The sequence below is a fragment of the Pyrus communis genome, chromosome 15, assembly GCF_041283825.1.
Source record: "Pyrus communis isolate YQ-2024b chromosome 15, ASM4128382v1, whole genome shotgun sequence".
Classification (NCBI taxonomy): Eukaryota; Viridiplantae; Streptophyta; class Magnoliopsida; order Rosales; family Rosaceae; genus Pyrus; species Pyrus communis.
This window is the reverse complement of record NC_142579.1, coordinates 304,278-321,075: the sequence shown is the minus strand read 5'-3', so window position 1 is coordinate 321,075 and position 16,798 is coordinate 304,278. Positions and strand designations below refer to the sequence as shown.

Genomic DNA, 16,798 nt, shown 5'->3' with positions numbered 1-16,798 from the left:
CTCTAACCTATGCTCAAAGCTAGAAATGACATATCTGTTTGGACATCAGATCTCAACTCTCCCATCACTTGTTTGCACCTGACCAGCATACTGAAAAATCAAGTCCAAATGTGATGCGGCTTTATCCAAAGTAAGGGTGTTTTAGATGCCCCTTTGGCCTCATCCCTTTCTATTGTTTTTGCTTTTTCTTCTCCTTGTTGGCTTATGTAATGGTGGTTCGGATATGGTGGCTCTCCTCCGGTGTGGTGGTTTTAGTGGCAGAATTTAGTTGAGGATAGTTCAATCTTGCGGGTTGATAATTTTGTATTGCGATACCTTCATCCAATTCAACGCGAAGCTGGTTCTTATTGCGGCTACCCTTGTGGTTGCTGACGAGGTACTAGTAACGGCGGTGACTGCATTCTGTCTTTGGGCCATATAGACTAGGGGGTCATTTTATTGTTTTATCTTGCTTTTGAATGGGTTTCGGCTGTCTCCAATTTTTGTGGGGCTTGTTTGTTGTAACTTGTAATGGCCCTTTCTCGAAATCTTGTGCTTTTTCTTGAAAAAAAGAAAACAAAAAATAAAAATAAATAAATAAATAAACGATGTTGTCTTCGAAAAATGTTAAATCAAACAATGAATTTAAATAACATGAAATACGTGCAATATTAAGGAGCTACCTACAATCCCCTTGCCATCGAGAATTTTTAGGTGCAAGCCGAAGGAGTGTTCAAAGAAAGAATCATCAGTATGCCAACATAAAGAAACAATGGTGAACAAGTACGGACTATCCTACTCATTTACCGGTCAGACATAGCCAAATAAAGACGGGGAATAAAACAGATGGCCGGAACCATCTCATGAACAGATGTTGTATTAGGAAAACTAAACCTTAATTACATTCTGTAACAGGTAACAGATTCAATTCATTTATACCGAATTCAGCAAAAGAGGGCTGTCCCCCCAATATATATCCTACTCATAGCATGGCCAAGGTTGGCGATTCAGAACACAGGTGTTTGATCTGCCATATTTGTCTCCAAAAAGAGGAAGTTGCTAGTACTTTGCAGTAAAGTTACATAACCCAGCAAGAAAGCCCTAACCTTTGAGGAACATGTTTCTGAACTCGTCATTGGATTTTGGCTTTTCATCATCCTGTTTCTCAGTAGTTGGTTTATTTGTACTACGACCAAGTGCAAGGATATTCCTGGGAGTTGCAAATGTGTTCCTACCCTTCAGCTGTACATTATCACTTCCTCGGTTATAAGTAGACTGCTGTCCTTGACGTGCTCTAGGTGCATTGGAGGCCTCAGCAGAATCATTAGACTCAGCTCCCCTGGCTGCACCAGTTTGAGTGGAAGTATTCAGCACAAGCAACATCATGACCACATGCACTAATGAAATCCAAATAGATCTCTCATCATATAAAAGATCCTTTTTTCTATTTTTTTATTTTTTTAAATCCTAAAGATTTTCAAAGAACATATATGCCCAATACAAAGGACATGAGTATATGAAGTACAGAAAATTTGGAACGCCATTTCTTGAACGCAGAAAGATCCATCTCTAGTAATATTATATGCACTTTCAAAAGGAGCGGATATTGTCTTCACGTCTCCCTTTTTCCCTCCATGAGAGCCTTTTTACCTCATTTAGGTCTTTGACTTCAACATATTTTTATGTTCTGTTGCATATTTCTTGTCTATGTACTGGTTTTCAGTTTTCACCCAGTTTTGAAAAAGTTTCAATTATCCACTGATTCACTCCTTGAGCTAGGTTCTACTAAATGAGCAAACAATAAATAAAATCAAAATCTTGAGCACCATATTTGATATCTCAGTTTTTCAGCAAGCTTTTAGACTTCAATTCTCCTTCAGTCAGAGTATGATGCAAATTTAGATTCGAGACTTGGTCACAAAATCAGTGGGAGCTGTACATTCAAACCGATCCAGGTTTGATGAATAACTAGAATAATACTATAAATATAGTATGTATAACAAAATTTGAGGAAATACCTAATTTTATTATGGACCAGTACATGACAGATGGTATATTCCATATGGTATCAATTTAATTTAGATTCTGCATGTGCACGTAAAATTATGTTAAAACAAACCCAATTTGGCGTACCATGTTCCTTCTTCCCATGCTTTGGATCTGATCGTGCAATGCTCAGCTTCTTCCCAAGGAGCATCTGCTTATTTTTTGCAACAGCTGCAATGAGGTGGGCATCATCTGAGAAATCCACATATGCCAATCCCTTCACAAGTTAAAAGGAAAATATAAAATCAGAACTTTCAAGACCAGGATGAGAAACAAATCAAATTCATTTCATATACATATATGATAACTCCAGTTTTACTGACAAAATCTGGATGCTTTTCACAATGGTCTCACTGACATATGCTTTTACATTCAGCTAATGATACATTACACATCAATAATTTTTAGGGGAATGCACGCACTATGGGACTCCATAAAATAAATTTATTGAGACCAAGTAAATGAAACTTCCGTTCAACTATAGTCGAGAGGAAATCAGTCACAGCAGGCACTAAATAGAGGAGTACACGGGGGTCAAGAAGCTAAACCTGCCAGATGAATACCTGGCATAAATTCAAATCAAACAGAATATTATTATACGAGCATTCTCCTCTAACACACCCCCACCCCCCCAAGGGCGGGGTGCATAGGCCTCGCTTTTTGCTTTTCTCTATATTTTGTAATATGAATTTCAATTTTGCTCCTGAAATAGATTTACGAAACAAAACCCAAAAAATTTCACTTCAAACGCCGTCCAAGAGAAAGCACATGTTACAAGTAGTATATACTAAACCCAGGAGGACGAAGTGTCCCCTCGTTGTCCATTCAAAACGTAGCAAATCTTGAGCCTTCAACCCCACCTGTGCCCGATACTTTGGCATTCCATGGTTTAAATGAAATCATACCAAAAATAAAAATCAATATCTTGGTCGAAGAATATAATATCTCAGGTAATTTTAGCCTTACAGCTGTTGAGAATATCGCATTTAAGAATGGGAAAAATAGAACAAACTCCGGAAATCGAAAAACAAATAACCAAGATAAATAATACCAAGAATTTACGTGGTTCAGCAATATGTGCCTACATCCACGGGACAGCAACAACAATCTTTCACTAAATCAATAATGAGTACAACAAATAATCTTGCCAAATCTCTAGAACTAGGACTTGACGAAAAACCTGGAAGAACAAGGACAATACGCTTATCTCTTTTTTTTTCTCTCGCACACACTTTACAATATTTTCTCACTCTAATCCCTTGAGTGGTATACAATTTATTGTTTTGCTCCCTTTTTCAAAACTACTACAATAGCCCCTTTATATAGACATAATAAAGGTCTTCTTCAATAAGGATTATTAATCCTAATTGGAATCTAGTTATAAATCCTACTCCAATTGAGAAACTAACTCCAATTGGGTAAACAACTCCAATTGGGAAAACAATTTAATCCTCTAAGACTATAATTCCTTATAGACTTAGGACAACTTATCATGGGCTGGAAAAACCTAACAACAGCTTGCTCTCATCAACTAACCAACGGTGATATTTTATTCACTGCACATGTCCACTATGAAAAAGATGAGGAAGTTCAATGCTCTTCTCATATAACAATTTTCAATTCGAAAATTTAGAGTTTTAACAATGTGCAGGTCGAGTAGTAGGACTGTTAGGGCCAGAACATGTTTTGATCTGAGAGAATGATTAAATAGTTCCATGCACTCTTACATTCTGAGTTGCCACATTCAGATTAGATCAACACAACTGTAGAACAAAAGATATAATTCGATCTTTTTATTCTAGATCAAACTAGTTCCATCATCAACAAAAAGAACAGAAACTTTCTTCAAATACAGCACATAATTTTGTGCCAGCAGTATTTTATCCGAGTCTTACTTTTGTACCGAGCAAATTACGACTCTACAGTATCCCAAATACCCTTAAATCATTGACCCAAAAAACAATACCCTATCATCAAAATTGTCCAGAATTTCCAGCAACCTGTCTTCAATTACAAGATCTATCTTTTATGCCTCTAAACCATTAACATAGTCAAAGCTTCAACCAATGTACGAGCATTAAAATCCCTCCTAGAACCAAGCATTAAAATCTGGACATTAGCCAATCCTAAAATACCACGTGCAATATCAAACAGATTGCTAAACTAAAAAGGTTTGCACACAACATAAAGAAACACCAAGAAACTGAGAGAGAGAGAGAGAGAGAGAGAGAGAGACCCTTGACTTTCCAGTGAACTTGTCATGTAGTATTCTTACAGCAACCACTCCCCCAACATCACTGAAGAATTGACGCAGATGTTCATCATTTGCCTGCAAAACACGAACAGTTTCTAAGATCATGCCTGTGCATTAAAGAAGAGAATGAGAAGGGATTTATGGGTTGTGTACATGCCTTAAGGTTAATATTTGAAACAAAAACAGTACACTGGTCAGCATATACTTTTCTTTTCTCTGGAACACGCTCTTTCATTTGTTGCTCATTTTCTGTGTCTGGTTGGTCACCCGTGGCCTTGATCTTTTCCACGTTAGTTTGTTCAACTGAGTTCACCACCTCAGAATCCTTCCCATGTGCTTTCTTTGGCTTTTGGGCTGCATCTTTTTGCCTCTTTGCTGGATGCTGTTCATTAGGTATGTCAGAAACTTGCTTTCTCTTATCACGAGCATTCTTCTTCAAAGGAGACTCTTCTGTCAATTTGGATTCTTGTTGTGACCTGAATAATTCTAGCTCTTCCAGACGAGGAGTGACCTAAATAAGGGAGCAGAAGTCAACAACAGACCTTCAATCTGTTGGAGTGATGAGCACTTCTTCAAAATATAGATTGACAAAAGAACAATGACTTAGCTGAGATGATCAAGGCAAAGCATATCCGTACTTAAACTGGGCAAATTTGGATAACTTTTAACACACTAAAAACTGCCTCCCGCGGGTCTATGTAAGATATGGTAGAACTAGTGCTAGTGTAGTTTTCAGATTTTAAAATGATGAGTAGTTTGTTATTCATTAAGTGATAAAACTTCGTTACAGTACCTACACTGACATCGCACCAACCTTATAAGCACAACCATTGGTGGCTCTCATATTACAGTTTTCTTTTGACAAACTCTGACTTTATATTACTGTAAACTGTAATGTATCTAGAAATAAAGGTAGAATAATTACCTTCACATTCACAAATTCTAAATGATTTTGGTTCCATTTATCATTTTCATATGTTGAGTAATTTATTAATCATTATGCGAGTCTTTATTCACATTACCTAAGCTGAGGACATTAGACAAATCTTATGAAGTACAACCCTCAGCATGGCGACAAACTTTTTATGTTAACCATTAATTTTTCTGCAATCCAGAAATGAAGGAACGTGAAGGAGAAAGATGGAAATTACCTTCACATTCACATATTCTAACGATTTCAAATTTCATACAACATTCAATTGGTAAGTGCAAAAGAGGGAAAATGTACCTTCTGTACTGCATGGTCAAAATCATCCAACGAACCAAATTCCCTCTCAAAACGTAACCACGAGTGGCAAATGTCCTGAATTATTCTGTATTTTAGGAAAGGAAGGCACCATCTAATCCCAAATGTATTATATACAAGCGTATAAGCTACTATATAATAAAAATAAAAACAAACAGACGCACAAACACCCAAATTGACATGATCAATAAGCAACAAACCAAATTTTTGCAAGAAACTACATGTACACTACACGAGTCAGTATGAAGTATGAACACAGAATGAAAACCGCTACTATCAAAATTCAAGACACAAGGCCTTTTAGGAAAAAAGGCAAGCTTCTTGCAGTGATATGGTTTATAATTTGTTGAAAAGAAAGCTAGATAATACACCAAAATTCCAAATTACTGAAGAAAGCTTCGCTTCAAATAATTTTTACAACTAAGTTTTAAATTTTTTATTTCTAACAGTAACTCTCAACTTTGTCAATTAATTCTTGCTGTTTTATCCTTTTTGAGAACATAAATGCTGATCACATCTAAATCGAAGCCATAACATCCAGATTCACCTGGGTTTTAAAACCCCAAGAGGCTTCTGCTAAATTATACGCCACATTGTGGCTAGGAACGAGGGGAGAATGTTGACAATTTGATAATCAATAGGCTGAAGAAATCTGTAACCAAATACTCATCTATAGAAATGTTCTCTTGGTCAACTAGTAACCAAGAAATGGTCACCTGCCATTGAATTTGATATCAGGGGTGGAGATTTTAAATGGATGTGCTTAATATCAAATCTAAGGGTGACCATGAATCCTTGGTCACCAGGTGACCAAGAGAACGGGACTTTGCTCATATAACCTAACTTAACTGCCTGCTATGAACAAACAAGATATTATACTCGATTCTGTGCTCAATGTTTGAACAGGAATATGAAATATGAAATACAGACATAGCGTATCACACAAATCAGAACCCAAAAACTAGGCAAAACACAAACTACTGAATGAGTAAAAGAAGTTGTGCAAAATTTGAGAGAGAGGCCGAGTGGTCACAAACAAGTTTCATTCAAGAATATAGATGAGGAAAGTAGATCTTACCTCTGAACCAGTTCCGGGAAATCTTTTACTGTAACATCTCCTATATAGGGCCCGAGCTTCATTAACATGACCCAATTCAGTTTCCATTGCTATATAACCTTGCCAGGCTTCCAGCATTGAACCACTAACAGAAGATAAAAATAAATAAATAAAAAATTAAGAGCATTATACAAATGAAAAACAGAAAGAAAAAAAAATGCATTCCAAATTCACAAATTTCAAAATGCCCATACCAGAGCTTAAGTAAAGTCTCCCAAACTCCACGAGCTGCCAGTTCGTCCTTATGTAGATTTAGCTCTAAACGGGCCCAATAAGCATGCAAACGTAGCAAGCCATCCGTGTTCTTCAGGTATGCTGACAAGTAATCTGATGCATTCTGAAGGTATAAATTGTCAGAAATTTCATGCGTACAAACAATACATTATTTCTTTCTACGAAGTGGAAAAAGGCTGCAAAAAAGCATAATCCTTAACAGCATACGGGTTATTTTGCCTGGACACAACCAATGTGATTGCTAACCCTTAAACGTACAGAAAAAACAGACTTTCCCTTTTCTTTTTATTATGAAGAACACACTGGTAATTTAGGACTTCAATTGATCCAAACATGGATATACATGTATTTGTACAAATATAATTTTTTTTTTTTTGAGAAGACATTTTCTTTTTCATCTTTTGAATATGCAAACAACAACGTAACACCTGTAATCCCAACCCTGACCAAACCTCACTTAATTCAGAAGACCAAGAGACAAATACAATCTAATTGCAATTTAGTAATTGTGGTAGTTTAATCCCAACTAGTTTTCCTTGTAACTTCGCCACAAAAATGAATTACGTTTTTATATAAGCGAAAAATAATAACAAACCTGAAAGGTTTCCCTGATTAATGAATACTCCAAGCCATGCTCTCCTTCAACAGCGCATGATATTCTTCTTCTTAAGCCATCTACGCGGGTGAGGTACAAATCTAGGTACTAAAGGAAAGAAGCTCAATGAACAAAGATATTAAAAAATATTGTCACATATTTTTATACAAAGACAGAAAGACAAATCAATTATAAGAACATCTGTACCTCATCAAGGGTTAAAGTGCATAGCAGAGACTTCTCAAAGACCTGAGAATGAGCAACAATTTAAAAGGTACTCTACACATTTTTCAAGAAATCATAATGGAATGTATTTCTATTGGTTCATTTACGTTTATTCATTTTTGGTTTGGTAAAGGCATCCACTGGAGTTGTATTGAAAATTGAGTCTTCACTGGAGAATATTCTGGCTGAGACTAGAGACTAAGTCTAATGAGAAGCAAAGCCCAATAGTAAGTTACCTATTGGCTCTACAGCTTGATGTACTAGTTCCTTAACACATGAAACACGTCGAGTAAAATTTTTGGCATTTCTTTAAATTCAAAGCCGAATAGTGCCCATTCATCCCTCACCGTAAACCAAAACCCTTGCCCTCCTTTTCTTACATATATCATATTAAGGGAAATTTTGAAAAGAAAAGGCAATTACATAACAGCAACGTCAGGAATACCATATTAAAACTTTGTGGACAATACCATCAAACAAACGTTGCCAAGATTCATATTTGCTCATTGAAATAGTACTTCCTAGAATCTCAAAAGAAGGGGAAGAATGGATAGAGAACACCATGAAGCCCAAATGAACGGAGCGAAAATGCTTAAGATAGACTTTATTCAAGACACAAGTCACATATTTAGAGCAGTTCCACCAGAGCAAAAAGAGGCCAGCACCCAGTGGAAAAAACAGGCTGGGACTCAGCCAATCCACTCCAGCCCGTGTGTTTGCCTGGCACCCAACCCAAGCTGGTCTCCAGACCAGCCCATTTTTGACAGACCTGGGGACCGGCCCGTTTGTGTTGTTAAGCCTGGCGCATGTCCTACACGTGCGCGTCCTAGCGAGTAGGAGACAACAAAATCAGAGGCAGGGCCCAGCGGCGCAGGCGCATTAACCTCTCCCCCGAGTGGGCGACGTGGCCCAATTTCTACTGTTGGATTTCCAACGGCTAGTTATTCTAGACCGTTGGATTTCCAACGGTAAAAAAAATTTGAATTTCACTTTTAAACTGGACCGTCCAAGACCTGGGGACCAGCCCGTTTGTGTTGTTAAGCCTGGCGCATGTCCTACACGCGCGCGTCCTAGCAAGTAGGAGACAACAAAATCAGAGGTAGGGCCCAGCGGCGCAGGCGCATTAACCTCTCCCCCGAGTGGGCGACGTGGCCCAATTTCTACTGTTGGATTTCCATCGGCTAGTTATTCTAGACCGTTGGATTTCCAACGGTAAAAAAAATTTGAATTTCACTTTTAAACTAGACCGTCCAATCACATATCAACAATCCACGTTTTTTCCCCCAAAAAATTAAGAATTTCAATTTTAAAAAATACATAAAATTTTTAATAAATTCAGAAATTATTATTTTTTATTATTTTATAATAAAAAATAATAATATTTTAATAAAATGGACTAGGCTATTTTTTTTAGGGGTGAAGATGCTTTGGCCTATTTCTGCTCACTGTGGTCTATTACTGTTCACTTGAGTGGATAAATGGGCTGAGTGCTGGCGCAAAGTCTTTAGGGGTGGACTTGCTCTTAGAATTTAATATGGTCCAATCAGTAAACCAACTAATATAATACAACAGCGTTGGCATACTCCAAGTAACCGTTCAAGGCTAGTTCTTTCTTTCTCTTACAACATATTCTTTAAAACTACTAGGCAAATGGAGATGTATTTCTATCTGCTGTAGCTTAATTACCAAGTCAAAAGCAAGTATTCCAAGTGTTCAGACGTTTAAGAATGGGAAAAATAGAACAAACTTTGGGAATCGAAAAACAAATAACCAAGATAAATAACACCAAGAATTTACGTGGTTCAGCAATATGTGCCAACGTCCACGGGACAACAACAACAATCTTTCACTATATCAATAATGAGTACAACCAATAATCTTGCCAAACCTCTAGAACTAGGACTTGACGAAAAACCTGAAAGAACAAGAACAAGAAATGCACCATCTCTTTTCTTTCTCTCGCACACAGTTCTCTCACTCTAATCCCTTGAGTGGTATACAATTTATTGTTTTGCTCCCTTCTGAAAACTAGTACAATAGCCCCTTTATATAGACATAATAAAGGTCATCTTCAATAAGGATTACTAATCCTAATTGGAATCTAGTTATGAAACCTTCTCCAATTGAGAAACTAACTCCAATTGGGAAAACAATTTAATCCTCTAAGACTATAATTCCTTATAGACGTAGGACAACTTATCATGGGCTAGAAAAAAAAACCCAACAATCTCCCCCTCCGGACCATGAGGAAGGTATACCAAAAAAGAAAAAAAAGAAAAATAGGATTGCTCCTCTTGACCAAACTCCCATTGATGGAACTTTTCATGACCAGACTCCCCTTGATCAAACTACCCATAACCAAGCTCCCCTTGATCAAACTACTCATTAACCAAGACCCTCTTGATTAGACTTCTCTTGACCAGGCTCCCCCTGATCGCAATACCCATCATCATTGGCAAAATCAATTATAGACTTCTTTGCCAGAAAACACCACTTATCTTCATCTTGGTCCAATCAGCATCAGACATACTTGCCGGCTTGCTCTTAACACCTTCAGTAAAGTATGTCCTCCTCTTGATTTCCACGTAACCCAATTACAAAAGGTTGCACCCTCCATTCTAAACAGATATCAGCCAAACCTGGCTCTGATACCACTTGTTGAGAATATCGCATTTAAGAATGGGAAAAATAGAACAAATTTTGGAAATCGAAAAACAAATAACCAAGATAAATAACATCAAGAATTTACGTGGTTTGGCAATATGTGCCTATGTCCATGAGACAGCAACAACAATCTTTCACTATATCAATAATGAGTACAACCAATAATCTTGCCAAATCTCTAGAACTAGGACTTGGACGAAAAACCTGAAAGACCAAGAACAAGAACAAAAAATACACTATCTCTTTTCTTTTCTCTCGCACACAGTTTACAATATTCTCTCACTCTAATCCCTTGAATGGTATACAATTTATTGCTTTGCTCCCTTCTCAAAACTAGTACAACAACCCCTTTATATAGACATAATAAAGGTTTTCTTCAATAAGGATTACTAATCCTAGTTGGAATCTAGTTATCAAACCTTCTCCAATTGAGAAACTAACTCCAATTGGGAAAACAACTACAATTAGGAAAACAATTTAATCCTCTAAGACTATAATTTCTTATAGACGTAGGACAACTTATCATGGGCTGGAAAAAAAACCCAACAATCTCCCCCTCGAGACCATGAGGAAGGTATACCAAAAAAAAAAAAAAAAAAAAAATTAGGATTGCTCCTCTTGACCAAACTCCCATTGATCGAACTTTTCATGACCAGGGTCCCCCTGATCGAACTACCCATAACCAAGCTCCCCTTGATCGAACTACTCATTAACCAAGACCCTCTTGATTAGACTTCTCTTGACCAAGCTCCCCTTGATCACAATACCCATTGTCATTGGCAAAGGCAATTATAGACTTCTTTGCCATAAAACATCACTTATCTTCATCTTGGTCCAATCAACATCAGACATATTTGTTGGCTTGCTCTTAACACCTTCAGTAAAGCATGTCCTCCTCTTGATTTCCACGTAACCCAATTACAGCGGGTTGCACCCTCCATTCTAAACAGATATCAGCCAAACCTGGCTTTAATACCACTTGTTGAAAATATCGCATTTAAGAATGGGAAAAATAGAACAAACTCCGGAAATCGAAAAACAAATAACCAAGATAAATAACACCAAGAATTTACGTGGTTCGGCAATATGTGCCAATGTCCACGGGACAGCAACAACAATCTTTCACTATATCAATAATGAGTACAACCAATAATCTTGCCAAATCTCTAGAACTAGGACTTGACGAAAAACCTGAAAGAACAAGAACAAGAAATGCACTGTCTCTTTTCTTTTCTCTCGCACACAGTTTACAATACTCTCACTCTAATCCCTCCCTTCTCAAAACTAGTACAATAGCCCCTTTATATAGACATAATAAAGGTCTTCTTAAATAAGGATTACTAATCCTAATTGGAATCTAGTCATGAAAGCTTCTCCAATTGAGAAACTAACTCTAATTGGGAAAACAACTCCAATTGGGAAAACAAATCCAATTGGGAAAACAATTTAATCCTCTAAGACTATAATTCCTTATAGACGTAGGACAACTTATCATGGGCTCGAAAAAACCCAACACCAACAAGTAATCAATCAAAGAAATTAGAAGCAAACAGAGATCAATAAAAAATGCTCCAGCCAAACAAAATTGAAATTTAAAACATACAGAGGCAATCTCTTTCTCAGAAGCATGACCACGCTCCAAGGAAAGCATATATCGGACCCAAAGCTCTCCAACACAGGGGCAATTCATTACAGCCCTGGAATAAACGTTGGTTATAACATTGCCAACCTGAAAAGGTTAAAAAAAAATTACTTTAACAGCACAGGGTTGCCATTGGAACAGAAAATATGTAATAAGAGATGCCAAGGGATAAAAACCTTCAATGTTTTGTCCAAATAACGAGTATAATCAAGCCAGAGATAACTGGATATAGGAAAGGCCGTAATAGCACGTTCATACAACGTTTGGACCCGGGCTGGATCTCCAGAAGACTGTTCAAATCTCAAGTAGTTCTGCAGAAAAGAATAATTTATTCTTTCCAGAAACTGAAGATTTACACATGAAGTAAATAAACTAACCGGAGGATTATAATGACAAACCATACAAATGAAAGTAGAAAGGAGGCAGAAAAGACCAGAAACTGAAGATTTACACATGAAGTAAATAAACTAACCAGAGGATCATAATGACAAACCATACAAATGAAAGTAGAAAGGAGGCAGAAAAGACAAACCGTAAGTTCAAAAAAGACAATGGTGCGAGGATATGTAAAGGCAAACCAGTGAATAAAAGGAAAATACAACTGGCATTTCTAACTTAATTTTTGTACGGTTCTACTAAGTACTAGTTCCAAATTATACATACCATGAAATTTTGAAGTCTTTCCGAGTCTGACATATCCTGCAGACAAATCTGTTCTTCAAGATGAACGCGAGCATCATACATTTCCAGTGCCTTTTTGTATGCTGAGGCAACCTGGAATGAAATTCCATCCAGGTCACTAGAGCCAGCATCAAGAATGTTTCCTCGTTCCACCTCCCATGCCTTGTAATCCAAAAGTGTTGACCTCATATTAACATGGGGGACTGACAACTGACGGTGGAATAAAGAGCGGACACGCTGAATTTGCTTTTCTTTTGCCTGCGGTGTAAGAAGAATTTCTTGAATATCGATCTCAAAAATAGTTTAACTATCTAAAGGCAGCATATAATTATCCCAAAAACAATAATTATAATATCATATGAATAACTAAGTAAGTCGTTGGGCATTCAAATCAAAATATAATTTAGAACTTTTACAGGCATTTAGTTATTTCTCTTACAGGTTTTAAAGAAGAGATGGCTGAAACCATAACAAAAATTAGATACTAATCTGCATATTTACAGTTGTATGGCTTACCTTTTAAATACCATTAGTTTATTCGTAGTACTACTATGAACATGTAAATCTGAATTGAGCTATAAGAATTGGCATAACGAAGAAAAAGATTAGACTGAATTGTTGGCCAATGAGAGAAAAGTTACAGATGGAGTTCAACATTTGATTGTCAGTCTCATTCTCTTTTATTACTATAACAGGAAACATAAACTTGTATAGAAAATGAAGATGTACTACAAGAAAAGACGGCCAAGAGATCCATCAATATACCACTACAAACCTGATTGTCTTTCTCGTCGATAGTATGAAATATAGCTTGCTCAAATGACCGATAGGCTTCCCATAGTTTATTGCCTTCAGAAACATGCAAACCAGCTGCAGTAAGAGCACGTTCAAATAGATCTCTGGCCTTCGAAATACCAGCAGGTGAACATTCTCTTACTGAGGGATCATTTTCTTTAACAAAATCTAAGTAGTCACACCAAAGAGAGATGGACTGCAATTGAAGGTCACCAAGTTAACAATCAATATTCCCCACAATTCTTTGATCATTAACAACACAAAAATATGTACAGTGATCAAGAATTGATATGTTGGGTAAAGCTTTAAACTTACATCAAATCTTAACGAGACTAGATACTGGTGCTAGCTCACTCAATGAACAATCTCTAGACTAAATAACCCAATGAACAATTCTAGAACAAAAGTGTGATGTTTCATTACAAGTTTAAAGTTATCTATGTTCTTGCACAACCAGAACATAAACAACATAAGTTCATCCAAGTATAGACAAGGGGTATAAAACTTAGATCACTTTGAACGGAGCACATCCATTTAGAGAATGAAACCCCTCTTGCACAAAAGTTAGGACAAGTTATGTGCATATGAAACAGAAAAATTGTCGATAAGGCATTCTGCTGTTATAACTGAAAGTTTGGATGCCATCCAATTCAAAATCATAGTTAGGTTTGTTTATTTTGCTTCTCATTTTCAATTTTTTCCATAAGCGTCCATAATTAACATAAATATGGCATGGCATATCAAGAAATAACAATTTTTAAATTGCACGTTTTCTAGAATAAAGAAGCATAACCAACCAGATATTCAAAGACTCCTCGCTCGTAAAGCTTTTCAATAGCACAAAAAGCATCAGACCTGCAAATTGGACAAATAGATTGTTCTTAAATAATTTACAAAAAATTAGGCCACCGAAAAGAGGAACTTTCTTAAATAATATACGAAAATTTAAGCCACCGAAAAGAGGAACTACGTTTTCCTTTATGTGTCCATTGTGTCTGTGCCCTTGTGTTTAAATATGACAAAAAATTGAGGCAACCAGAAGAGCGTTGGTAACGAAACGAGAGTACCCAGTGGAAAGAGAAGCTTCGTCCTTAGCCCAATCCTGCCACATAGAAGGGGTTAACGGAAACAGCTGATTCATAGCTTCCCTTGCTTGCCTCAGCCTTTCAATGTCAGCCATTTGCCTCAGAATCTTTATGTACTGTATTCACAATAAGAATTCAAATTTAGATTTTCCTCGGCAACCAGACAGACGGTATTCGAACAACAATGCATAACCCATTAGAAAAAATTAAAAAAGGAGCGAGAATATTGGCAAAGGTAAATACTTACTTGGACATGAGTATCGTAGTTGCCAGGATTGGCAGACAGCTCGGCTTCTAGGGTTTGGAGTTGGAGGTTTTGGTGGGCTTGGTCGTCGCCGTCGTCAGAGCCAGAGTCAGAGTCTGAATCGAAATCGGAGGAGCTAAGGTCTTGGTCAGGGAGGAGGTCTGGCATGGTTTGGTCGCCATTGTTGCCTTCTTCAGAAGTAAGGGGGTTTAGGGTTTCTTCGTCCATATGTGATCTCTATTCGAATTGGTATGAATTCTTTCTTTGTTTCTTGCAGTGAGCCTTAAAACCAAATGGGAGGCTTTTTTACTTCTCATTTTCTGGTGCGAGCGATGGATTTTTACTTTTATGCCCTAACCTGTGCCGACTGCAAACCTGGGCCAAATGTAAAAAAATTGTATTAACTTGGGTTAATTGTAATTAACGATCAAATTGCAATACGTTATGACATTGTTATTCACACACCTTTTACTCGAATGAATTAAAGAAGATAAGGATAAAAAATTAACAAAGGTGTGAAGTAAAAATGTATATGAATAGCTCTATCCTAAGCTATAAGGGTGCGTTTGTTTGCACTTACTAGCATTCACTAGATTGGACTGGATTAATCGGCAAAGTAGTCACGTGTTTGTTACATGCCGGGACAAAGTTTAATGAGACTCGCCCCGACTAAAAAGGGCTAAACTCTTCGCTAAAGGGTCCTAGCGAAACCCCCCAAAATCAGTCGGACTGCTAAGCCCACTCCCCTCCGCTACGCCCTTCCCATCTACCAACTCCCTACTTAGCCCCTCTCTTGTACCATTTTTCAACCCATATCCAGCAAAACTCAAAACAAAAAAGGCAAAATTTTGCAGTTTTTCCATTTTCCAAATCATATCCAAATCCAAAATTCTAAACAAAAAAGCAAAAAATAAAATAAAATTACAAAATCGTTATGCATATGAAATGCATAACAGTCGCTCTAATCACACATGCACCAAGTCCTAACTCCTTTATCGTAGACCTTTGCCATTGATGCCGGAGAAGCAGACCCATAAATACCCGGATGACCCAGATTCTGATCAGGTTCTGATTCACCAATTGGGTCATAGAAAAATTAGGAAGAAAAAAGGGAGATGAATGGAGAACAAAAGGAAGAAAAGAGGGAGATGAACGAAGAACAAAAGGAAGAAGAAGATGGAGATGAAGAAGGAGAGGGACAAAGAAAAATTAGGAAGAAAACAGAGGGAAAGGGGCGGAGAAAATTTAGGAAGAAAGAGGGGATGAACAGAAAACAATTGGGACTGGAATGATGTTTCTGGAATGAGAAAATAGACAGAAGTAATAATAAAATATTACTAAATATTTATTAAATAATATAAAATATTAATAAATATGGATTAAATAATATAATATTAGATTTTGTTATTAATATGTTCTTTAGTCCTAACACTGCACCAAACGCTTCATTAAGTTAGTCTAGCTTAGTCTAGTCTAAGCCAGTCTAGCTTAGTCCCTGCAGCTAGTTCAATTCGAGACAGTCGGTGCAACAAACGCACCCTAATTTTGTTAGGTCTCACTTACCTCCACTCCACATGGTAATAGTTGTCAACGAGATATTTAAGATGACTCTTTTATGTATCTTCTTAATTAGAACACACGTTAGTGCAATTTTCATTAAGTATGAGGATGACACAACAAATATGCATAAGGATATATACCGACCTTTTCGGATAGTCAATATTCAATTGTCTTTTAAAAGGCTATAAACTTTATTTAAGGATTAAGGATGGTTTGGTATTGCTGTGCTTTGAAAAAAATTGCTTATGTTGTACTGTGAGAATAAGCAGCTGTGAAATAAAGCAGCAGAGTGTTTAGTAAACTTTTTTGTGAAAGTGTTTTTGGAAGAAAAAAAAAAGGCAGTATTATAGTGTTTGGTAAACTTTTATGTAAAACAGTTGTGATTGTATGAAATGACCAAAAAATATATAATATTGAATGTACCATTAATT

The 16,798-nt window shown here is 36.8% G+C and overlaps 1 protein-coding gene across 2 annotated transcripts; it reads right to left on the bottom strand.

Moving 5' to 3' along the window:
• Positions 1-817: 817 nt before the first annotated feature.
• On the bottom strand, positions 818-15,162 carry LOC137713826 (uncharacterized). 2 transcript variants are annotated; one of them, XM_068453185.2, is made up of 16 exons: positions 14,811-15,162; positions 14,546-14,679; positions 14,276-14,333; positions 13,459-13,674; positions 12,666-12,941; positions 12,179-12,313; positions 11,964-12,089; positions 7,679-7,720; positions 7,472-7,579; positions 6,837-6,979; positions 6,604-6,727; positions 5,508-5,582; positions 4,437-4,790; positions 4,262-4,354; positions 2,113-2,242; positions 818-1,322 (listed from the first exon to the last, which is right to left on the bottom strand). In XM_068453185.2, exons 1-16 carry the CDS (start codon positions 15,033-15,035, stop codon positions 1,081-1,083), a joined length of 2,481 nt encoding a protein of 826 aa, XP_068309286.2. In that variant the 5' UTR covers positions 15,036-15,162; the 3' UTR covers positions 818-1,080. The 2 variants fall into 2 exon arrangements, with proteins under 2 accessions (XP_068309286.2, XP_088541024.1); XM_088684898.1 differs by having other exon boundaries at positions 12,179-12,346; positions 14,811-15,093.
• Between the last annotated feature and the right edge of the window lie 1,636 nt (positions 15,163-16,798).

What these genes read in the sequence shown, in the direction of transcription:
- LOC137713826 (XM_088684898.1), bottom strand. Translation starts at nt 15,035, where the DNA reads ATGGACGAAGAAACCCTAAACCCCCTTACTTCTGAAGAAGGCAACAAT. An exon ending in CTGAGAAAGAGATTGCCTCT is followed by an intron (nt 7,721 to 11,963) that starts GTATGTTTTAAA and finishes GCTCATTCTCAG; the next exon opens with GTCTTTGAGAAGTCTCTGCT. An exon ending in TTTCAAATATTAACCTTAAG is followed by an intron (nt 4,355 to 4,436) that starts GCATGTACACAA and finishes CGTGTTTTGCAG; the next exon opens with GCAAATGATGAACATCTGCG.